Source organism: Oreochromis niloticus, linkage group LG23 (genome assembly GCF_001858045.2).
Source record: "Oreochromis niloticus isolate F11D_XX linkage group LG23, O_niloticus_UMD_NMBU, whole genome shotgun sequence".
Taxonomy (NCBI): domain Eukaryota; kingdom Metazoa; phylum Chordata; class Actinopteri; order Cichliformes; family Cichlidae; genus Oreochromis; species Oreochromis niloticus.
In genome coordinates, this window is record NC_031986.2 from 20,519,924 (window position 1) to 20,546,074 (window position 26,151).

At 39.3% G+C, this 26,151-nt stretch overlaps 1 protein-coding gene across 3 annotated transcripts in view; it reads left to right on the plus strand.

Moving 5' to 3' along the window:
- Nucleotides 1-624: 624 nt before the first annotated feature.
- LOC100702270 (inactive dipeptidyl peptidase 10) overlaps nt 625-26,151 on the plus strand; it is a 118,590-nt gene continuing 93,063 nt past the window's right edge. For all 3 annotated transcript variants that reach the window (XR_003216414.1, XM_025903127.1, XM_025903128.1), the window contains exon 1: nt 625-1,035. Coding sequence is in view for 2 of the 3 variants with exons in the window: in XM_025903127.1 (XP_025758912.1) it covers nt 976-1,035 (60 nt within the window). In the remaining variant the exon portion in view is untranslated. The remainder of the gene's footprint in view (nt 1,036-26,151) is intronic.

Genomic DNA, 26,151 nt, shown 5'->3' on the forward strand with positions numbered 1-26,151 from the left:
AGGTCTCAAGATGGGGCTTCACTAACCAATTGGTGACTTTGGCAATGCCCATCTTTTATATACAGTCTGTGGTTTTAATGAAGTTCTAATGCCTCTTAATAAAAAAATGGCTAAACACATTCACCAAAATATGCATATGCGTGTAGTAAAATGTGGCCTCTGTTTTTCCTTCTCCAACTACCTCCTCACAGACCTCCTATAAATGGCATTTGGGTGGGAGGATTTGTTGAATTATTTTCCATTGTGCTTTTTGTAGATCTGTTAAGGGTCTTTCTTTGCGTTGCTTTTAAAGTGAAGTGTACTCTTTTTGTGTGTTCACTAAAAACAAACCGTCACCCAACTTTCAGCTGAAATAAATACTCAAACAGCTGCGGGTTCCCATTGGGTCAAATCTGAACATGAATTCATCAAAGCGAGTCCTCCAAGAAAAGAAAAAGAAAAGAAAAGAAACGCTGAAAGAAGCTTTGATGTGTGCGAAACACTTTAACCAAACGCCTCCAAAATCTTTGCCTGAAGCAAATTTGCATTCTGATGAAGGAACGTCTTCGCATGTGGGAGGCACTGGCAAACATCCTGGTTTATGAACTGTCTGTCAGCCGAAGCAGCTCGTAGTTGCCATAGAGGGAAAGAGAAGAAGAAAAAGAAGAAACAAGAGGGAGGAGGAACTGCTTTCAAATGCACTGAGAGCATTTACTGCCAGAGAGAGAGCAACAAAGGAGGGAAAACAGATTGTGTGCTTAAATGTGTTGTCTCTAGTGGAGCTTCAGTAAAGACGAGGAAGAGCGTTTCCAACGAAGAAGCTCTGCAGCGTCTTAATATTTGTTATCAGCACCAGATTGGCGGCGTGGTCAGCTCAGAACTGAGAAGCAGCTGAAGGGGGAGACCGAGGAAACTTCGCCAGGAATTTTATTTATTTATTTTTTTGTGATCCTGTTTTCAGATAAAGGAGCATTTGGTGGAATTTGTGGAACAACAATGAACCAAACTGCATCAGTCTCCCATCAGATTGAGTGTCAGCCTGTCAAGGATATCAAGGTAGGGCTGATTTTCCTTTCTTTTCATTGTGTTAAGGTTGTTTCTAATCTTTATCAGCTCTTACTTCTCATCCTCAAAGAGCTTTCACACTTTTAATTACCACTGCACCGCACTAACACCTCTAAAACGCATCCGAACCAGCTCATAAATGAAGCTGCCAGAGTTACTTTTAGCTTTCAGGTTCATCCTAACAACTGCTGCTTATTTATTTATTTATTTTTACAAAGCTTCATATTAATGCTCCATAATTCTTCAAAATGACAAATCTCGGTTTTTGCTTTATTTAGAGGGTTATATCAGCAGCTGCTAAGACAGAGAAAATGACGCACCCACTCCCTCAATCTTAAACTTCACTGTGACCCTAACCTTTATACGCGTATACACTAACATGAGTAAAGTATCATAAAAACAACAGCAGAAAATAGCCATTTCATTATGAAACACACTCGCCTTGTTGATCTCAACTGTGCTTTTTTTAGTTCTTTACTGACTCGATACTAAACTGTCGTCAGGAAACTGACTAAATGAAGTAGTCTACACAAAGTTGTTCTTGATTGCTTTATTAGATTTGCTTTGCTTTGTTACATTTAAAAGTATTAGGGCTGTAAATTTAACTGTTGTTGCAACCATCGAGAAGATATGACCCCGTAATGCCAAGTGTATAACATGAGTTTTTGTGAGTTTTTGAGATCACGACATCATCGGTGTCACTTTTTCTCCGCAAAATGCATTTTAAGCATTTTTGAAATGCACAAAAATGCCAAATGTAGCAAAAGCTATACAAATGAAAACGTATGTATCCACATTTATAAATAACTATTTTTAAAAAAATGTCAGATGGTTAAATAAACACTGAATTTTCAAAACAAAAATTTAATTTTATCGCAATTATTTCATGGTTCAGATTTTACAGGGCTGATGCCCAAAAGGCCTAGAGTCCAGCTAGCAACCACTTGGCAACCACCAGTTGCTAGGGAAAAAATGTCTTCACTGATCAATTGGCAACTGGTCAGTCACGCAGGCCTAGAGACCGGTTGGTCATTGTCATATGGTAACCACTCATTGCTAGGGAACAATGTGTGTTTCCCAAACAGTTGGGAAGCGGTTGCTGGTTGCTGGGGGTTGCTAGAAGTTTGCATAGGAAATGATAACTAGTCTGCAAACACTTGCTAACTACTTGCTGAGCGACAATTTTTTTGTTGATGGTGAAAGGTCTATTCTTCAATGACCTGATGTTAACCCATAAGAGGAGTATTTCAGTTATTAAATAGGAAAGCGAAAGGCAGAGAGACCCACAAACAAACAGCAACTAAAGGTGTCTGGAGTAAGGACCCAGCAGAGCATCAGCATCAGGGGAGGAAACACTATATGGTTATGTCTGTGGGTTCTTGAACTGAATGCAAAGTATTTTCATCCAAGTATGGAAACAATCCTTTTATTTAAAAGTATGTTAGCTTGTCCAATTTTCAATTAGTCTTGAGTTGCTGAAAATGGGGCGGTGGGCACAAAAATGACTGTAATTCCTAAACAGCTGCTGCAGAATATTTGTGAAACCCCTGGACACTCCTTAGTCTGCACAGATATATATATATGATAGTTAATTGTAGTTTCACAGAAAGAAAATTTCTCCTACATGAAAATGCTCACAGATGGAAAGAGACATGTCTGCAGAGTTTTTCAAATCAATTTTTGTGGCACTTTGAACACTTCAAGCCACCCTTCTTCTTCTTCTTCTTCTTCTGTACAACTCACAGCAAAGCAATTCAAATACTGTTTGCACTACAGTCCAGAAGGAAAACGCTTTCCCTTTAAGTGATCACCCATGTAATTTAAAGGCAGAATTGGAGCATTACTATGACAGCTCCAAGGACATGAAGTGACCCCAGATACAAAGTGCTGTCAGCCAGTAAAAACATGCACTAATATTGGCTCTGGTTTTCAGCAAAGTCTGATACTGGTTATTTTATTTTTTTATCCACGGTAAAGTGTTGTTGTCATCTTGAGGGACAGACCCCCCCCCCTTTTTCAGAGTTTGATCTTTTGTCTTTTTGTATTTTAACCAGCTAAGAAACTGGTTTTATTTCCTTGATATTGTAAGACTGTTTGGCAACCTCACCGATCACTCAGGACCTCAGAGAATCTTTTGTTCTATGTCTTTGTTCTAACGGTGTATGCATGTAGAATGGAGACACATAACACAGATTTACTGAATATCTTACCAATGGCACACAGCACTGTCTCCTTCAATCTCAATTACAAGTAGAAACAAGTAGAAAAGTCTGTTCATCAGCTCAAGATAGTTTTTTTTATCTTCTTTTGTCCTTTACTTGTCCTGTTTCTTCAAATTTTGGGGGACACACTGCACACCATGCTGAGATATGCACAGTTTTCAGCAAATAGCTCTTTTGAATTTATCTTTTTGGTCCAATAAGACCATTTTATGTCCTTAAAACTGTGTTATTTTAGGTATTTTTCATAGATTCAACTAAATGAGAACAAACAACGTGTTTTTGTGACAGGCTGCTAATAACATAGTGCCTAAAGATAAAGATAACCAGAAAAGAAACCATACGTGCAGCACGGTCTGACCTTGAAGTTAAGATGCCACACAAAACAATACGCTGCACACTTTTCCGTGAATGAGATTTTTACAAATAAATGGAAATATTTAAGGTAAAAAGCTTCAAATTGTTACTATAGGCAGTTCAAATAATAATAATTATTATTTGATGTAAAAATTTGATGTAAAAAAAAGTTCATGAGAATCATTTTATATATTTTTCCATAGCATTACATTTGAATTTAACAGTTCAATCTTTCAAATAACGGACAAATATTTGTGAAATCATGATACATTTGTGAATGTATTTTAACAATCTAAATATGCATATGTACAGACAAATACATTTAAAAAACAAGAAAATTATGTTTTATTACATTACAGTGATTTTACGTTAATTTACATTTGAAATGTGAAATCACAGTCTATTTATGTAAATTTAATGATATTCTAGAAGAACAGAACAAAACTGTAAAATACACAGTAAAATACTTTTATATTAGGATTTTTTTTTTACAGTGTACGATATAAAGTGCTCTGAGGTGAATGTTGTTGTGATTTGGCACCATATAAATAAAACTGATTTGAATTAAATTGAATGAACTCTCTGGAACTCTGGTAATAATGATGAGTGTTTCTGTAGTCTCTAGATGGAGTCAACAAACAATTAAAATGCAGTAACAGAGAACAGACTGTATATAAGAGATGGACATAGCCACCATGACACTTTAACTTTGTCAGGGTGGCTATATGGGACTGAGAAATAAAATTTCAGGATTTTAATTGCAGAAAGGGCTTAAAAAATATATACAAGTTTAAAGTAAAGATTTTTGTGCTTTTGGTCTGTATTATTTCTACATATACATTCATGTGGTGCTAGTCTTTTACACCTCTGCTTACAACTCTTTTTCCAGTGCTACAACACACAATAAGACACCTACTGTTACTATATAAACATGGGAATTAATTTCTTCACACTATAGAATACATTTTCTGACAAAATAACTTAGATTATGAGGTTAAACAGCATATAGAAGGAAACTCAAGCCCTCATTAGACAAAACCAGTTTCTGTATTTGTCAGCGATATGAAGTGATCACAGGGGTGATCATTTTTTTGTGACCTCTTCATGTTTTTTTCATTAATTTTCTTAGTTAAATGCAGAGACAGAGACACAACACTAAAGAGCTTCATTGTTGCTCGCAGTTTATGCAAAGCACTTCTAGGCTGCTGGCAGATCCCTCAGACAGGCAGAGGAACAGCCAGCCGAAGTATAATCCCGTATTGCTGCAGCCCCACATCAGCAGGATGGGGGTAATCTGGCAGGAGGTAGCTTCGATAAGAGAAGGAACTTATGCAAAGAAATATGTGGAGTGTTTCCTCAGATACATGAGAAAAATGGTGGAAAAAAGTTCCTCTTGCATCAATATCTCTTTTTCTACCCCTACAACACTCTGCTATGTGGTGCCAAACCTCCCAGAAAAATAAAGGCTTGATGGGTCATGGTAGCTGAAAGTGTGGAAGGTTAAATGTAGAAACTTTACCCTGCAACGAATAAGGCCAAAACTTGGGAATAAAAATTTCTGCTTGATTAAAACTGCCACTTCACATCTTTATATCTCATAAACGATTGAAATAACATACAGGCTGTAGTGTGAGTGTGGATTTGTGTCTTTTTTCGTATTTTGTAGAAAAAACACCAGAATTGGGCATAAATCTAGTTTTAGATCAGAGTAAATGCTATAGTTGGTGGCCTGTTGTCCTGTGTGCATGACAGCAGACATGTATTAAGTCAGAAGTGGCATGAAATGAAAACCTGCAGTGAAGGTGGGTTGCAAAGTGGATTGCAGATTCAGAACAACCTGATTCATGCTAATGCTACCATCACACAAGAGAAAACAGTGTTAGCATGAACTGAATTTCTATGTGCAATGAACATGTAATATTGTTGCCTTAGAAATGGCTGCTTTGAAGCAAGGGACCAGGTTAGCAGCAAGTCGTAGTCAGTTGCCCGATCAGTCAGAAATGCATATTTCTGTAAGAGAAATTCAGACATTTCTCTGCAAATAGTGACGTAGTTGCTGCAGAATGTTCCTTCAACTCCGGAATGACATGTGTTCAGCAACTTTGGTCATAACCTGAATGCAACCAGTTGGCAACCAATTGAGTCGAGCTGTGCGCATCGGCGCCAACATGTTGGCAATGAGTCTCTGTTTATATAATAAACCGCAATCATTTGCAAACCTTCACCAGTCTGTCCGAGTCAGATCATAGTTGTTTGGAGACATGTGGCCTCCCACCAGGCAACCACCTGTGCAACCACCTTGCAATCAAAAGTGGCTGCCCAAGAGTTTCGTGTGTTGACCTTGATTTAGGAGTGTCAATTTGAGTGTTGTTGCATCCGTCGTGTATATACCAGTTGAACAGCAATAGAGTTGCCTCAACTTTGTGAGTACTAAGACAAAGTCCAGCAGGTAGCATAAGCAACTTAAAAATTAAAATCACACCTTGCTTTATTTATTTTGACTCTAACTTACAACTTAAATGTCACACTGCAATCAATCAGACTTCAACAGTCGTGATCGAGCTCATGAGATTCTCGTCAGAAAGTGTTTACTGAGGTTGTGGATAGGATTTCCTTTTGCACCCAGGGTTTTCTGCACTGGAAGCTAGGTCCATGTTTTCAATAAGAACAACAGTACAGTCACTGGTTAGGTTGTGTGTCACACGGGCTCCATTGAGATGTAGAAGTCAACCAAGTCCAAGTCCAACAGAACAGCTATGGCGACCTTTGATTCATGAGCTGTAGCTAAACAGTTTTACAGCACGTCATTCATTCTGGAGGAGTGAAATGTACATCACTAAAATCAGGAATATGAGCTCTAGTAGATTAAGCTGTAAACATTAAAGATGCATCATCAACACCGTTAATCAGTGTTAAGATCCTTTTCCTGTTTTCCAGTCTTGCCTACCATCTTTCTAATGGCTTTATTGGTACTTTGCCACATGATCAGTATTTCTGAGGGGGTGTAGCTAGCAGATATTTGAAGCAGCTGATTAACAGGGCTTGCTTTGTTGTCATTCACTGTCAGCTTTGACCTGCTTTGAGTTCATATATGGTGTATTTTGGTTTGATCTGATTGGATTTTCACCTGCGGGATAAATATCCCATAACAAGTTGAAATCAGCATGTATTTACTGTAAATGCCGACTTGCTTTACTCCCGTTCATTATCTCTCCCTCTCTGTTCTCTCATTTTCAGTTGCTGACATGATCATGCTGGTTGTTGCTAAGTAACTTGTTATTTCAGGACATTTTTATCATATATATATATGTATCAGTCAAATCCCATTTGCACGGGGTCAGAAGAGTGGGAGCGCAGTCGTACACTGGTGTTTGCAGTGAGTCAGTTGTAAGAGCAACGAGCATCACTGTAAAAATGACAGGACACTGAAAGTTTTCTTTCATCTGAAAAGATCGAGCTTGCACCTTGGCAATTTGCTGACATCGGAAAGAAAGCTTCTTTTTCTCTTTTTTTATGCTCCTCATACAGAATTCAATACACCAGAAATGGTCTTTTTAAAAAGCATAACCTTGAAGTCAAAGACTGAATCATAACTGAGCAAACAGACAGAAAGGCTTTGGTGTGTAGGAATTTTCAGATCTGCCACGGGAAAATCTAAAACACTCAGCTTTGTATGCCCGCCTGCTAAAATGCCCTTCAGCAAAACGCTACATTATTACCTGCTTATTCAGCCTTTATTTCACTTCAAAGAGTGATGTTTACTACAGCAAATGCAAACAAACAAATTCAGAGTTTGTGAAAATGAAAGCGAAATCACTGGTAGGCCACGGTGTACGGGTTTCTATTATACTAAAGTGGTCGTATAATACCAACTGGTAGCAAAGTAAATGTGACCTACAAGTCACCAGACATTTCTTCCTCAGGACACCAAACAAACCGTCCATGAACTGCTGTTTCTAAGTGCGGAAATAAACGCAGCACACGTTCAGCTGATAGCGTGGCAGCAGACATAGACACAAAAGACATTGCAATGCCTCTAAATGTGATCATTTTATATATAAAAATAGGAGAAATCAGAGTCTAGTAGTTGTCAACTTACATGTATTTTGATTTTGAGACCTGACACCATAGTTTTGGGATCTAGATTTTAGCGGTGCAGAGCAGCCTGAAAATGGCTGACACATAGTTAATCCTCTATGTTTCACTTACTGTTTAATAAATGAGTAAATAGAAAATGCAGTTTTTTTTAATTATGATTTAATTTATTAGGGGAATAAAAAAGCTATCCAAACGTACCTGGCCCTGTGTGAGAAGTAATTGCCCCCTCTTGTGAATCCTAAATGAACTGTAATTAACCACAGTTTTTGGAAGCTGATTTCAGTTTCAGTTGACACACTCAGGCCTGATTACTGTCAGACCTGCTGAATCAATAAACCACATCAACAGATCCTGTCTGACAAAATGAAGCAGGTTAAAAGATCTCAAACAGCAACACATCACACCACAATCTAAAGAAACAGTTGAGAAACATCTATCACTCTGGAAAAGGTTACAAAGCAATTTCTGAGTCTTTGGGACTCCAGTGAATCACAGTGAGAGACATTATCCACACATGGAGAAGACTTGGAACAGTGCTGAAGCTTCCCAGGAGTAACCGGCCTACCAAAATTACTCCAAGAGGGCATCGATGGCTCTTCCAGGAGGTCACAAAAAAACCAAAACAACATCTAAAGAACTGCAGGCTTCATTTCACTGATTTAACAATAAGACAGAGACTGGGCAAAAATGGCATCCTTAGGAGAGTTCAAGGAGAAAACCACTGCTGACCAAAAAGATCACAAAGGCTCGTCTCACATTTACCAAAAACTTCTTGATGATCCCCAAGAAAATATTCTGTGGACTGACGAGACAAAAGCTGAACTTAGTGGAAGGTTTGTGTCCCGTTACATCTGACATAAAACTAACAGCATTTCATAAAAAGATCATCACAGCAACTGTCAAACATGGTGGTGGTAGTGTGATGGTCTGGAGTTGCTTTGCTGCTTCAGGACGACTTGCTGTAACTGATGGAACCACGAATTCTGCTCTCTGCCAGAAAATCCTGAAGGAGGATGTCAGACCATCAATTCATGCCCTGAAGCTCAAGAGCACATGGGTTATACAGCAGGACAATGAGCAGAAACACACCACCAAACTGCACCAACCAAAAAGGTAATCACTCTTAATATAATAGGTTATATATAACAAGGTTTTGGAGTGTAATAGTCGGAAGTGTGGACTTAAATCCAACTGAGATGCTTTGACATGACCTTAACCAGTGATGTGGCAACCAGAACTACATCTATGGGTGAATTAACTGCTGCCAATGCAGTTTAGTAAATCAATTTAGACTCAACAACTTTTACCAAATGAAACACCAAAGACGCTGACTGCCAATGAGCAGAGCCAAGCTGTCTGTTTCCAGTCTGTGTGCTAAGGTTCAAACTGGCCTTCTGCTGATACAAAAGTGGTAAAAAATGAATATATTTTCTTATAAACTCAGTTTGTAAAAAACTGAAAACAAAGAAATTCAGCAAGCCTCATTCTGTTTGAAGCAACCAGCTCAGAACTCCCAGCCTAGAAAGCTGTGAACCTGAACAGATTGGCATCATAACAGAGTTTAGCGGCCTGCGCGGTGCCGAATAACAGTCACAATCACTGAATATTAACATTAGTCCCGTGCCGTCACTGCCATCTGTTACTTTGGACATGGATGTGAAATAAAGAAGCTCATTTACATGTAAGCGGTGAAGATGACTAACCCAGTCTCAGCCGCCACCATCATCACCGTCACTGACTTTACTGCTATGAAGACGCTGATAATGTTTGTCTTTGACATACTTCAGCAGCTAATTTTAACCCCACCCACTCCCTCACTGGAAGGCTGATCGTGATTTTAATGAGTCCATTTCATGTTTATTAAAGGTGGAGGAGGAGGAGGAGGAGGAGGAGCGGCTGCTTGACTAGTTTCATACAAGGATATGAGGATTTGTAGTTTATAATTCCCGAATGCCGAACTGAGCTGTTGGCATTTGCACGGCCTACACTGTTATCACGTGGAAGCTGGGACATGTGTGAGTCTCACTAAGTTCCTGACTGTGTGATGCTCGAGAATATTAACAGTGCATTACGGCGGAGTGGCAGAATGGAAATCTGTGAACAGCTCAGAGCACAGAGTTAATATTCACTGTTGCCTGCAAACAGTTCAGGTTTTGATGCACACTCTCAGAGCTGTTTGTACTACTACACAACTGCTGCAGCTATTACACTTATAGAAGAGGACAACCATCTGCACTCTTACATTTATTTATTACACTAATTCACCAATCTTCTATGTAACAAATTGGAAATCCTGATATTTTTTAGTCCAAAAGCTGTCAGGATTTATCCAGAGGTAAACCCAAGAAAACTCTTTTTTAAAAAGCTGATAAACCAAATTCCAGTAATGACGTTACTACAGCTCTGTAGCATTTATAGCAGCACTAAGGGCACAAGGACTTGCTGCAGTATTCATTTGACAGATAGGTGGCGCCACTCAGGCAACATCTCTCTATCAGCGTTGAAACTGGAAGTGAAATCTGGAAGCAAAGAAAAATTTTTTCCAGAACGTCTCATCTTTACAACTCTCCTTCTGTGTAATCTGTGAGTCTTCTGTACTGATATATCATTAAAATGTCATCAATCATTGTAGACTCTTGTCTTCAACCTGGCTGCAGCATCTGGAATAACAAGGAAAACGAGGAAAATACAGGAGGGAAAAAAGACCAACTTACAGAGAAAAGATCAAACGAGATTACTACCATTCATCCTGTTGTCCTGTTCAGTGTCGCCATAAAACAAAACAAAAAAAAAAAAAAAAAACCTATAAAAATACAGCTAGAATATAGATTTTAACAGATTTCTTTCAGTATTTCTAACCACAGTCAAGTTGACTATTTATGGAAACCAACCTGGACAGGTCACCAAGCTAACACACAGTCTTTGGGCTGTGGGAGGAAGCCCAAGTACCCAGACAGAGCCCATGCAGATACAGGGAAACATGCAAACCCTACACAGAAACGCTGTTGGCACCACTGTGCTGCTCAGGAACAAAAGCAGGAAGTAAAAACCACATTGACAAAACCAAGCTTCAAAATAAAATGGCGAGCAACTGAAAGACAAAGAAGGGGAACACAGAAAGGAGGAGGAGATGGAGAAACTAGAAACATAAAGGACCACAAGAGTGATAACAAGGAAGCTATAACCTCGCTCTCTCTATTAACAGACACAATTAACAGGCAATCTATTGACGCTCTTAAGGATGTGAGGAAAGGAGGATGCAGAAATTAGACAAACATCCTATTAAATATTTAGCTCTGTCCTACATGATCTATTTATGAACCTGCCATTTCTATTCCTATCTATTCTAGCATTAATTTTATGTATATTAAACAATTTTATCTTCACAGCCCATTGATTTAAGCCCTGAATCTGACGACTCCTCAAATGATTGTAATTTAAGATTAATGCTGCAATATTGATGACTAGCTGATTCTTGATGGGCGTACGTGAAAGGTTGGGCTTATGTAAAGAGTGCTTCCCACATACCTGATGAAGGTCAGACATGAGATACAAACAGCTGCTTTTAAAAGTCGCTCAATCAGCGACTTTTAAAAGCAGCTGGTGTGCAGAGATTGGAATAAATGTCATATAAAGCACCACCCAACAGGTCCCCTACACCAAGAGGTTCAAACTACTTTGGTGGTTCAAGCTGAACTACACATAGGCAGCTAATAGGTGTCATACAATGGCTGTGGCTACAATGTAGCTTGCCATCACCAGTGTGTGAATGTGTGTGTGAATGGGTGGATGACTGGATATGTAAAGTGCTTTGGGGTCCTTAGGGACTGTTAAGGCGCTATATAAATACAGGCCATTTACCATTTACCATTTTTTCATACAGTTGCTTAATGTGATTCATATATCTATATGTTGGGAACATTATGTAAATATTTTACTGGGGAGCAACACTGTACCTATGGCTGGACTGAATTAGTTAAAAAGAAACATAGAGCTCTCTCTCTTGTAAACGACAGGATAGCAGAGACCTGACAGGGTTTGTCTGGATTGACTTCATGCAGGATTACATCAGTGATTGCATGTCTGTCTTCTGTCAGTAGAGGGCAATCTTACACAAGTCTCCTCTGCACTACTGTCACCGCTCTGGCTAGAGTTCTACTGACATCCTGTGATGTAATGGGATATGAGAGCTGCTGCTGACCTCTAGTCACGTCGAAAACATAAATATATTAACAAAAATGAGAAAATCTTCAGGAAAAACAAGATACAAAGAGATAGAAATAGAGAATCTTCCCTTGAAATACAGCTTCATGCACAGCATTTCATATGAAAAAAAGTGGGGCTTAAATGCATACAAATTAAACTTAGCTCTGAGGGAAATGTCCTTGTTGCATGCCCCATTGTTTAGTTTGTGTTTTATTTTTGGGTCACTGAGTCACATCATGGCTCACACGGGGCCAAGTACCACCTCAGGAATCACCTCAAGTTAGTGCATTTCAAAATATAATTGCCCAAACCAAGGTCACTGCTGCAAAGGCAGCAGTACAGAGGCCTCACAGTGCTTACATCACCAGACTGGATTTCTCTTTTCTCAGCTCGCATATGGCCAAACACTACGTCTGGAGACTGTGCAGTGTATACACTGATAACTCAAGGCCAGAATCGAGCAGCCAGGTCTGCTGCCACTATCTGCATACTCAAGTGCATATGTATTGTGGAGTGAGATCTGAGATATCCACTGATAACTTCAACAGGGAATACCTATGAACCTGAGCTCATGCATTTACAGAAAAAGTCCCAATTCATCTTAGAAAAAAAGACTGTGAGAGAGTTCAGGGCTTCTTTTTTAGGAAGGTTGAAAATATAATAAATATTTAAAATTCTGGAGCTAATCCCTTTGTTTATCAGCTCGTTGTTGTCATCTTGGGCGATTTTGAACTTGTTTTCTTCTCCCAGTCTCCGAGGTCAGACTTGTGTTCCACCGCTATGACAGGTGTTGGTTTATTAAGGAAACTTTGGATATAATCTGATATCTGATATTTTCTGAATTATAAATGGGAGCCTGGCTTCTTAAACTGCTAACTTTGGAACTGGACATCTTAAGTAATTATCAATCCATACCAAAACTGCCAATCTTTGGCTGGAAGATTCTTCTCTGCATCAGCAGCTATGATATCTGGAGCTCCACAGGGCTCTATCTTGGGGCCTCTTCTGTTTTTCCATTTCTTTTTTTGTGCATGCTCCCTCTAGGTCAAATTATTTGTCAACATACCATCTCTTTTCATTGCTCTGCTATCATTTACAACTTGATTTACCTTTCGAATCTTGGAAAAAAAATCTAAGAATTGCAATTTAGTGTGTGAACTGTGACCTGGAAGAAAATGGATGCATTATTACTTTTTTATGTACAAAAACTTTTTTAAGGACCTGATATGTTGGAAGTTCTTATTTTTGTACTGATGTCTTTCAGCCTTGAGTTTCGTGTTACTGCAAGCTGTAGGAGTCACAGACTTTGTTTAAAAGACAGTCTGAAAGGTGACTCCAATATAAAAGTACCTTAAACCTGCATTCTTTCTAATGGCAAGGAGGGGGTGACACAAAGTTTGGCTAAAAAGTTTAGCTCTATAGAAAGATATGGGGTGATTACTCCTTTGACCTAATGCTTTATTTATGAGTTCATAGTCTCAGTCTTAAGTTTAACTTATTACTAAATACAGTATAATGCTCATTTTTTAAATTATTGTCCCATTTGAGTCACAAAGAAGGGTTTGTTTGTGGGCAGGCCTGTGATTGACAAGCCATTTCCGTAGAATCATGTAATGTCCCTGTAATCATGTAGTGTCCCTCAGTTTCTTAGTAAGAAGTCCACTCTAAAATCACTCAGCTCAAGCATTCACAAGAAAACCTCATTAACTGATAGGTGATGTAATGGTGGCTGCATCCATCTTTTCTATACAGTCACTGGTAGAAGTGCTCCAACTATGAGTCATGTAATATTGTTCACAGGAAAAGACAAATGGGACTCCCATTTACAGCTACATAGCAAAATCTTAATGATGGTGCTGACTTCTGAAGAGACAGACAGAGACGGCTGGAAGAGCAAAATAGAAAACATCATTATAGTTAATATGCTGATGATGTTGATGTGCCTTAGGGTACAAGTTCAGAGATGCCAAACACAATTTACAGTGAATATTATAAATGTAAATCGTGTTTGCTTTTTAACTAGAATTAGAGGAGCATACACATTTAAATTGTAGGTTGCGCTGAAAAAGTTATATAGCTTTTTCATCAAGAAAGCAACTTAACAGGGACCAAGGCCTGTAGTCATGCTGTAGCACCAGGCAGGTGCTTAAATTCACAAAGTGCTTTCTTTTTTACTGTCACCTAAAAGAGGAATCCAACTGGCTAAGATTATAGGTCATTTTAGGGGGACGTTTGAGTAAAACACGACGAGGGTCTGGTCAGAGACCCCCTAGCAACCTGCAGTTGCCTGAGTTTGTGCACCAAAAAACTTGGGATTGCATTGGTTGCCAGCAGTTTTCTTTTTGTTTAGTAAGCCACTTAACACTGACAAGGAAACAGGGAGGAAAGGCTGAGGTATGCCAAATTACGCAAGAACTGGACTGAAAGTCAGGGGAAAAAGGTCTGATGAAGTGATGAATCCAAACTTGAAGATTTTCGTTCAAATCATTGTCAGTATGTACAGGGGAGCTCAGGAGAAAGGCACAGTGAGTGTCTACAGCCATCTGTAAAACACGGTGGAGGCTCTGTCATGGTTTTGGCTGCATTTCAGTCAGTGGTTTTAGAGACCTTTGTCAAAATTGATGAATTATGAACACAACAATGATCCCAAAGACACTGCCAATGCAGTAAAATCATACCTGGATAGAAAAACCCACATTGGAGCATTATCAGTCCGGCCTCCCCAGAACCCGGACCTCAACATTATTGAAGCAGTGTGGGATCATGTTGACAGAGAACAGATCAAAAGCCAGTAAAATCCCAAGAATAGCTTTGAATGTCCTTCAAGAAGCCCGGAGAACTATTCCTGAAGACTACTTAAAGAAATTATATGAAAGTGTACCTATTGCCATGAAGTTTTTCCACAATTTTCTTTTTTTGGTAAATTTTTTAAAGAGGAAGCTGAAAAATAACTCCTGTAGATTTAGAAAAAAGAAACTTTGAGAGGTATTGTACTTGACTATCTTTAGCAACAGTATCTAGGAAATTTTCTCTCAGCCAACCAGCTAAGGCATCTTCCAAAAGGACCAGGCCTTTGGAGTTTGGCAGTTAGAGAAAAAGCCAATAGCTGCAGGCAAAAATTCCAAACTGTGAGAGGAGAGAAGGCATACATTACCATCAAAACATCCACAGTAGAAAAATATAGTGTACGGAAATCCACAGTCAGCATGTCTCTCCTCAAATTCCAGGCAGATTTGTGTTTAAGGTCTTAGGTCTGATCTGCCTTTAGAGTGAGATAACAGAGCCAGGAGGAAGACGTTTTATCTTCAATAAAAACATACGCCATGTAAAATTACAGGAAGATATTGCTGTAGACTTAAGTCTATTAAATCCCTACTAACAGAGCAATTTGCAGCTATTAAGATAGTACCCATAACCATTAGGAGCACTGTTAGCATTCATCACAGAAAACAGCAGGTACCCTCGGTTTGTGCCACACACTACCCGCTTTAATCACCACAAAATAAACATTATGAGGTGGCTTCAGTTTCCAGTGGTGCTACTAAAAACACCTCATACTGTTTAGTAATGAGGTCCTCTGCCTATGGGTGTCAAAACATCATTTTGGAAAAGTTTTATTATTTGATCCCCCTCATTGTGAGCTCATTTAATCAAAATGTGATATTATTTGTTATATTCAACTCTTTCTGAGTTTTTCTTAAATGCCTTAAATGCTTTTAGCTGTGCTTTTCAGCCTCTGACGCCCAGTTGTCACTATTGTCCAGAATAGAGCCGAGCAAAAGGCGCAGAGAGACCAAGATAAGGAGGCTCTGTAATGCCTCTGACTAATATAAGCTTTTCTCTTAATCGGTGCTGAACTCTGTGATCCATGGCTGCTCTCCAGGTGGTAAAATGGGAGTTTAAGGAGTCAAAGAGGAAAAGTGTGTGTGGAGAACTTTAACTGAAGTCTTTTTTATTATCTTTAGGTTAAATTAGGCCTGAAAGAACAAACCAACCTGGCCCAAAGTGTCTTAAAGGCTTATATTTAGAATATTTAAGAAATGTATAACTCGTTGGCTCTTTCGATTTGAAGATTACTGGCACATATAGCCAGAAAATTTACAACCATAGCCTTTAGCTATTTTTTTTTTCTGTTCAAAGGTAACATTTAAATGAACAAATACACTGGATTTTTTTAACCATTAAATGGGAAATTTAATTAAGACAAGGATGACTTCTGGCTTGTAATACTTCCTTGGTACACCTTGATTGTACTCTGTTCCAGACACAGACAGCTGAGTCCTCATTCCTGTTAGACTTCTTTAAAGTCCACTTGAAATAGGCCTAAGGAACATGTGTAGTTGGTGCGTTGTAATGTAAATTCTCTGCAGACAAATCCACATGGTCACAAAAAGCAGACAGGCCCAAAGATGTCCGCATGGACCCTTGCACTTTCTGTCTGATGATAAAATTCGGTCAGGCTGACCCAAGTGAATTCGTGGATGCAGAAAATACACTAAAATATTCACTCGTCTGCCTTCACACACACAAATATGACCTTGTGTGACGTCCTATTCTTAATCCATAGGGTTTAATATGATATCAGATCACCCTTTGCAGCTATAACAGCTTCAGCTCCTCTGGGAAAGCTTTCCACAGTTTTAGGAGTGTTTGTGGGAATTTCTGACCATTCTTCCAGAAACACACATTTATGAGGTCAGACACTGATTTTGAAGTCCTGGCTCACTTTGAACTTTAATTCATCTCAAAGGTGTTCTGTCAGGTTGAGGTCAGGACTCTGCACAGGCCAGTCAAGTCCTTCCACACCAAACTCTATCCTCCGTGTCTTGCTTTGATCTTTGTTCACTGGTGTGCAGTCATGTTGGAACAGGAAGGGTCTATCCCCAAACTGTTCAAACAAAGTTGGAAGGATGGAATTGTCCAAAATGTCTTGGTTCGAACCATTAAGAGTTCGTTTCACTGGAAGTAAGGGGACGAGTCCAGCTCCTGAAAACAACACCACACAATAACCCCCCCTCCACCAAACTTTACACTTGGCACAATGCAGTCAGACAAGTATCGTTGTCCTTGCAACTGCCAAACTCAGACTTGTATAGATGGAAAATTACTTCAGAAGTGATTGGAACACCTGAATTTAAAGATTTGGATGGCAGCGTGAATACTTTTGACAATGTAATTGAGGCTTTAGACTCCTGGTTCACAACCCTAGAGACCAGTTAATAACCTCCTGGCAACCAGCTAGTGAAAAATGTGTATTCCCCCGAGTGTTTGGGAAATCACTGGAGGCTGCCGGCAGTCGCAAGGTGAAATTGATTGCAAATAGGTATATGGTACTGCAAAAAAGACATCCCTGTGATTGCTTTGGTCTCCAGCAGATTGCTGCAATTACTCGTAGTTTGCTCAGTGGGCAGTTGGCGAGTGTTTGCAGCCTTTCAAGCGACTGCAGCAGTCTGCTAGAGACCAAATCACACGGAGGTTTTTGGTTACAGCAGCCTCTTTATGACCGATGTCTCCTGGTGACAGCCATCAACTTCCAGCCAACTGACTCAGGAATACACATATAACAATCACAGAAAGTCAGGTGCTGGTCATTGAGTCTTTATGAGCAGTGAAGAACAGAAAGCAGAAATGTTCCTAAGCCAAAAGGACGTAAACAAAAATTGTGGTCTCTGCTCACAGTGTAAATGCACGCGTCTGTTTTTGAGTCTTTAATATGCTTAAATTCAGATGGAGTCTCACTCATCGCCCGGAAGTTGGCAGCATTAGTCAAAGGCAAGTTCAGCGTGTCTCCTCCAGAGCGGCAGCAGCACCTCAGATTTTAATTCCTATAATCTGTATTAGCAGGCCGGGCTGACTGTGAGCTCCTGCTGTGCAGCAGAGTGAGCGTTGGGGTTTGAATCCCTCACCACGGATAGAAAAAAGCCCTCCAGGCCTTTCCTTGCTTTCTGTCAACTTTTCTTCTCCTTGCCACGGCTTTGATTTACAGATGTCATGAATTTGCAGCTTTTAATCTTCTTACTGGCAGATTTAACAGGAGGATTAGACTGTATAGTAGGTTCGTTTGAAGGGGTTTTTTGAGCAGGAAAGAGAAGTCACCTTCCAGGTTTGATATGACAAAAGATATGACCTCACTTCAGGTTTAGCTGTTCCCAGTTTTTTTAAACCCACAGAAATATCAGTTGTGTAAAATATAAACTGGAAATATTTAATGTAAAATATCAATAAACTCCAAGGCACTCTTTTCATACGAAATTAAAATATGTTTAGTTTCATAAGTCTTAGGAATTTACTATATATCATTTTATTAACTGTAAAAGCTCATTTATAATCGATGTCAAACTAAATTTCCATCATGGTCCACATACCGCCCACTCCAGACAAGGGAAATTCTCTTTTCTGTCAGTGTAAAGAAATTTAACTTAACATGTAATCCCTGAGACATCTTTTTACAAGAAAAACAAGTGCAGTTTCAATAATAAGTGTCAGTTTTCTATGAGATAAATGTCTAAAATAACAGAAAAGGCACTGATAGCTCATCCCCCAGACTTCCCTGTATTTATAATAATGCTGTCTATTTTTTTCTATAGTAGAAAATAGAAAATTAGTAGATACCAGAAAAACAGGGACTTGTTGGTCTATTAGGTAACTATTTGGTGTAGTGTTGATGTCAGTGGGTGGGGAGGTCTTTATTAATAGGAAAAACTGTAAAACCTGTGAAAAAACAGTTAAAAGTTTAAAATCTGTGAACTTTGTCACATTTTCTAAAACCATTGTCATGGTCCCTGGCAATGGTTTATATAAGAATTTTTCGTTTTGAATTTTGAGAATATTTATGGGGTTTTTTTGAGTTTTTTACTTTTGATTATGTGAATCTTAATGGCACTCTGCCCTAATCTTCTCCTGTGTATATATTGTTTGTGTCCCTCTGTTCTTTGTCATCTCCTTCCTCATGGTGCGCGCAGCTCCTCTGAATGTCAGGTTTAACCCTGCCTTACTGTTGTTTTTACTTACTTGAAATAAAGCTGTCTGCTGAGTCCTGCACACTGGGTCCACACTTTGTTCCCCACATACACCCATTCATGGCATCCACTGTGGCGGACTGGAGACTTTGCTGGGGTGATTCTGGCTCCTGGGCCTTAAGTTTGGCACACCTGTGTTAGTTTCCCAGCTGCATGGGTTTTTACACTGATAGAATTGACCACTTTAATCTTTTAGTACAAAGAGGAAATAGACAGATTAGTGTTAACTAAGGGTAAGATTTTTGATTTATAAATGAAAGCGCTTAAATAAAGACTTTGTTATGAACTTTATTTGCCTTAGAAGATGCATGTATGTTCTCTGTGATGGTGCTGTGTGCTCTTTATCTTGTCTGATTTGAACTTGGGTGAATGTTATGGCCTCTTGTCTTGAGCTGTGTGCCGAGTTTTAGGTTAAATATAGCCATGCCATGAGAATAAAGGCATTTTAATTTTATATGAAAGGAGGTTCTGGAGGATGTTGTATTTTATATATATCCCTTCCAATGAGCACCTCAAGAAAAAGTGCTTTCTTCTTTTAAAACAGTTGGAAATATTTACTACCATAGCAACAAAGTGGTCTTAAGGATTTTTTCTAAAAAATTGCAAGTACAAAGTAACTGACACAGACACAGGAGAGATACCTCTGTGTTGTTGGAAAAGGGGTGAAAGAAACTAGGATGGTGGTTTAATAATAATAATGATAATAATAATGATAAATTTTATTTAAGAGTGCCTTTCAATACACCAAAGGACACTTAACAATAGAATAAAACACATAATAGAACAAAGACAATGAAGAACAATAAAAAAACGAAATCACAAGATAAAATAAACAAACAATAAGTTCACAGTGAATATGCAGATTTGAACAGATGGGTTTTGAGTAGGGATTTAAACTGGGGGAGAAAACCAATGTTTCTTATATCTGGGGGCAGAGAGTTCCACAGCCTGGGAGCAGAGCAACTGAAAGCTCTACTTCCTATGGTGGTGAGGTGGAAAGAAGGCACAGCAAGCTGGATAGAAGAAGAAGAAGATTGAAGGTTTGTGGCAGCCTGGTGCTGGAGGGTTGGGGCCCATGGCAATGGCAGTAAATTTTGATAGGGATGATTTCCTTTTAACCCCATAAAGCCAAATGTATCATATTTGAGGGTTTTTTTTTTTTAGATTTCTACATTACCAGTTTGATTTTTCCCCCCAAATATGATATGAATTTAAAACACACATATATGCAAACTGGTATTTAATTTGCTTTTTAAAAAAATCGTCAGCCCCATTAACAGCCCTGTTTCAAAAAATTAGAATTTTCAGCGTTAAAATGTTAGATGGTGTTGGCTTTGGTAGCGGTTGCACTGTCTGAGAGCCCTCACACATTTAGATGATCACAGCAGGCTCCAAATGCTGGTATCGATCTAATACCAAGTAAATATAGGGCCAGTATTGCAGATACCAATACCAATACTTTTAGGGAGAGCAGTGTGTCATGATTTATGCGATGCATAAATAATAATTTAATAATTTTCAAATTTAAGGTTTATTTTTTTATTTCCTAAAAAAAATTATTCAACACAATTCAGTTGTTTAGATACTCAACTTAGAGGACAGAAACAAAGTATCGATCCTGTCACACTACTATCGATCGAATACTGATACCAGCGTTGATATCAGTACTATCACTACCCCCCCCCACCTCTAACCTCACAACCGCAGATCTAAGCGTAAAGGCACGACCATTGGTGCACCCTAACGTTAAAATGTGTTGTCTATTTTTCTCCTTGCAGCTTTTTATAAACCTGAACTACAGACTGATTTATGCTATGTGAATTCAGCTCATCGGCCTCCACCGGGCGAATTCCCCCCGACACAGAATTAGATTATCAGACTAACGATGCCAAGTGAAACTGGGTTGACTGATTTCACTTGTGAATGACACCATTTTTTAAGTGATAAAATCAGAACAGAGGGGTTTTTGTGTGCATGTGTGTGTGCCTGTGCCAGACGTCTGTTTACTCTGAAGAGAAACCCCAGGCAGACACGCTGCTGGCACGAGCAGGAGATCTTCATTTTTTACTCAGTTGTATTGCAAAGCAGATACTTTTTCTTTTCTTTTTTTTTTTTGCTTTTGTTTTTCAGAGATTATTTTATTATTTTGGACAACCTTGCCCAGTTTTGCTTAGCTTCCTGCTTCAAATCTGACCTTTTTAACTGAAGAACGTCAAGACGATGGACCCAGAGCTCAGGTTCGTGGAGGTGAGGTGTCAGTATGCTCTTAATATATAAATGTAGCTGACAGCGGTTCACAGCTAGATGTCTTCATTTGATGCCTGTGTATGCATACATAAGATCAACTCTGTCATGTGTAATAAGCTGCATAACGCGGCGAGGTGACAGACTCTGAAGCTAGTGACATGTCCTTTATCATGAAGCCCCACGAGGGTCTGCTGCCTCCAGGGAGAGCAGAGACTCTGAGAAACAGAAACACGTCCTCCGGGACTCAAAGTGTGTCAGACTGTTGTTGTAAGTGATGACTGGGCTGCGGAGCATGATTCTGTGACATGTGAGTACAGGATGTTGCGGTTATATGGTGCAGACTTCAGTAATGGAAAAACAAGAAACTCTTGCCTCAGCTTGCTTTTGCTCACAGCTGAAAGACACTGTGTTGAGATGGATTTTGAGGTGGACGAATGCAAATGTAGGGCGGCAGGTAAAAGAGAAAATATGTTTCCCAAAGTCAAATATAATCTGATATCTTCAGATCAGGCCAAAAACCTAACCAGGCAAGGCAAAAATTGAGAAAGCTTGAATACAATGAACTTGTAAAATAGCTGCTACAGGTCTGTTATTTCAGACTACAGGTTGTCTCATGGTGTCTAATAATGGTCAGATTAACGTAAAGGTAAGAAACATTGCAAAAACTAGGACAACTGAGTCTCCAAATACCACATGAAAAGGAAAAGAACATTCTTGTATATAAGACCTCAGAATGAAAATAAAACTACAAGAGTTTTAACCATCTATCTGTTGATTTGAGTTGAAGTTGAAGAATTTGGAAATAGTCCTTCTACTCCTTTATTATTACATCCATTTCCTGCAATGTACCAGTACCACTGACAGCAAAACAACCCCAGAGCATGATGCTACCACCACCATGCTTGACAACTGACACAGTGTTCTTAGGTTTGAAAGCCTCACCTTTACCCTTTTTACATGATCTAATGAACGAAGTCAAATGCTACGGTCAGCAATGAGAGCCAAGAAAAGTGTTTTTACAGGTGTTACGGGTTCGAAATTGAGGATGAGAGTAAAACAATGATAGTCCAGAAAAGGTCGTTCAAACAATTGATTTTAATGAATGCACGCAGCGTGGAGAGGTGCAAACTGCCAAACAGTTGTACATCTCTGCCCAAAATACACTCTAGATTGCTTTTATAACATCAGGGTATTGTAACGCCCCTTCTTGCGTTTACAAGCACATAATTTGCATGTACAGAACATTCATGTATTTTAAGAATTAAATGCAACATAGAGGTTCCTCCTTGTGGCATACTCTTCCGAATATGGTGATGACCTAAGGCCTTTGAGGTCACCATGGACTGGACATCCTTACGTCACCTGTAACTAAGCAAACTCAAATACCACAAGAAGCTGAATACATTCAGGCCTTTGCTCAGCTACTATTTTACTGTAACCATGTACTCAGCCTATGAGTTATGATACATATATTTAACTCAATCATTTTAAAGTAGTTATAACTGCACCTGTAATAAACATGTTAATATTTGATTATGATAACCCCTATAATATAAATTATAACATAATGCCAGCAGCTTCAATAAACACTTTGATGAAATAATAATTACTGCAATGATAAGATGATGGTTATGTAAAATAATCCCTGTAATTCCACAATTCCCTCTCTTGACGTCTTCCAAAGACGTCACTACACCATTCCCAGGTCCACTACCTTCGCTCTGACCCTCTCTAGCCGCCCCCTAACTCAGCAAATCAGACAACCTCATGTCCTCTAGGTGGTCCAGCAATAAAACACCAGCTCCCACTTGAAAACACTTCATGCTTAAGTGGTCTCTGCTCCTTTTCTGGGTCCCTCTCTAGTGGAAATCTTCTCCTGTAAGGGATAGAAAACAAACAACCTTTCTCTGCTACACCTTACTAACTTACTGTGTTCATCTCAGGTTCCTGTCATTATTCAAAGTTGGTTCACAATATCATATCAGGCAAAATCACAAACCCTACTGCCAAGTCTACTTTGTTAAGCTCTTGAGCTAGACTCTGTACCGGTTTGCCAATCTGTGTGTACATGTCTCTACACTTTTAATGTCTAAATGCACATCTGGATGTATGTGCACTTGTATGTCTATCTGCATCTATGAGTCAATGATTTGTCAGATATAAGGCGTTAATGTGAGAAATGTTTCCTGACTATTAACTCCTGATACTCAAGGAACTTTCCTGTTTGCCGAACTTCCTAGGTTTGGCCTTTTACACTTTTACTAAAGAAATTTTAACAGAGCCCAAAGAGATTTTTATTTTGCTCCTGTGCTTGACAGGTTAAGCGAAGTTGTTTTTTGTTTTGTTTTGAAATTTTTCTCTTCTGTGTGTGTGTGTGTATACATAAGTAAGGATATGATAATCAACATAAGATCCCTGGTTTGCAAATGATTTTCTGCCCCCGCTGCAGGGCCACATCCTGCATCATTTTGTGGTGAGTCTATGTTGGCTAGTTTAATACAGATATGTAACAGTTGCTTCATTGCATTGCCCACTCAGAGTTGCGCAGTTTCAATGTATGTGGAGAGTGTTTTCACAGTTTAAACATAGGTTACTCACATTTCTAGCCTGGTTATTTCCCAATAAAAGTGAAATCAAACATTACATTTGATTTCACTTATGTATTATCCTGTTCTGGGCTCTATCCATTATATTAACTTTATTCAATCTCAATACTCTTTATGTGTGTGAGCAACGCTTTTAGTCTTATTAAACACAACCCAAGTAAAATACACACCATCCCCCTGTCAGCCTAAATCTCCGCTAAAAAGCACACTTCAAAGTTTTCTATCTGGATTTACACCTCTTTTGGCCTCAAGCATATACATAACATGCAAAGGTTACTGTTAATGCCCGTTAGACAAGTTTCCATTATCCACAACATTTTGTTTCACCCGGCTCACCCTTACACATTTCCTGTTCACTTATTGCATATTTATCTTTAACACCATTTACCTCAGTAGTTGCTAAGCAGAAACAAAGCAACCTGTGGTCCACCTTTACCCTGTAAAATAAACCCCTGTCATGTTTGTGTCTGTAAGCATATTTTGCATTCATTCATTACACTCCCCGCCATTCCTGCAAGTTAGGAGCTGTAAAGTTGAAAGCTACATCAAGTCCAGGCCTTTGGCCTGGCCTATATATAAATCATGTGTGTTTGTAAGCGTGCGTGCAATTAACCTGCTATGTTCTCATCTTCCCTCAACATGTATCACCTGGACACTCTCACCAGTGAAGCTTAAAACCCTTTTGGACGGAACATCAACTCTAAACAAGCACAGATATGCAATGTGTATAAAATCAACTAAACCTGTGAATAGAATGAATGTGATGACAAACCTATGCAATGCAATATGAACCCTGTAAACAATATTACTGGTAAACAATGCTGTAAAACATGTTCTTAATGCAATCATAATAATGCAGATTATATAATAGGAATAAAGAATTTCCCTCAACCCAGGCAGGGTTCGCAACCCTCGCCATTATCTTTACCAACCATCCTCTGACACAAGGAATGATACCACAACTAGCGATGACCAATATTCCCAAAAGTACAGTCAAAGAAAACATCACTGACACTTGCCAAGTTTACTTAGCCACACCTTTCCATTGTCCAAACACAGATGTCATCCAGGACGCTAGCATATTTTCGATACCTGAGTGCTCATGCATGGTTTTAGATAATTCGATTTCGCTCTCCCGTCAGTGAACTCGGACCTAATTGTTCTGCGAACCCCATCATGGCGTCCCTGGTTTGGTTAGAGAGTCTCAGCAAGTTGTAATGAACATAATACGGCCAACATTTTCCTTAGGCGTTACCCAAAGAAATATACTCTCCGATCCTGCAACTACCTGACTTACCAGCTTGCACTCATTAGGAACTCCCCTGGGCACTCCTATGGAGTCTATCCAGGTCGGCGAGTTCAAACGAGGATCATATGCATGGGTAGTCTGGGTCCCTCTTTTGGCCAAAATGTATCTCTTACGTATGGCAGCTAAAGTTCACGTGTTATGTTGTGGAATAGCCTTTACCTGGTTTCCAATAAGCATGATCGGAGCTCCCAATCGCACCATCGCACATGTCCCTACGCTTCCCATAGGAACACGAATATCTTCCCCACAGTATTAGTAGAGCCCACTTCTTGCCCATGTTCCAATTACCGTGGTAGGGTCGCTTACATTGTTGGTGGTTCGTCCTGTGAGTGTGACAGCACACCTAGTTGGGTCGATCTCTCCCACCTTGCACTTTTCATTATCTGTAGAAAACTTGAAACATGTAATTATCTAATTTTAGCATAAATGGTCCCACTGCTGTCTGCTTTGAAATGGCAGGGAAAAGTCTGGACAACACAGTACAGTTGCCAGTAGTCACTTCACTTCTAGTTAACTGTAACATACAATCATAGCCCCACTCATCCTCTAATGCAATGGTGCGGGCTCTGTAAACAACCGTGACCTAGCTGAAGCACAGGCAACACAGTCAGATACATGTTGTTCTCTAGCATCTTGAGCCACCCAATCAAGCCAGAGGTTACTGTCCTTGAAACCCGTGGCGCGCTTTATCAACTCTTTAAGCTTCAGTCTAAAGTAATCTGTTGTCAGAAGTACTCTCCCTTTTGGTTCCTGTTCCTTTTGAGCTACTGTTCCCGAAGTTACCATCTGATCAGTCAGAATGGTGATTAAGCTTTCTGCGAGCGGCTTAGACTTTGCATCAACTAAATTTACCCTAAGCATATCATGGGGTGATTGCAGACCTGTACATCATACGCTCTCCAGCTACTACTAGCTCCTGTACACTTAATGACGTCACACAAATCAAATGTGAATGAGCTGGTAGACCCTTTACCATAATTCAACCCTATGCCCTTATTCCTGCTGAGACACTCATCACCTTTACCTGACCCCTCGCGCTTTTGTCT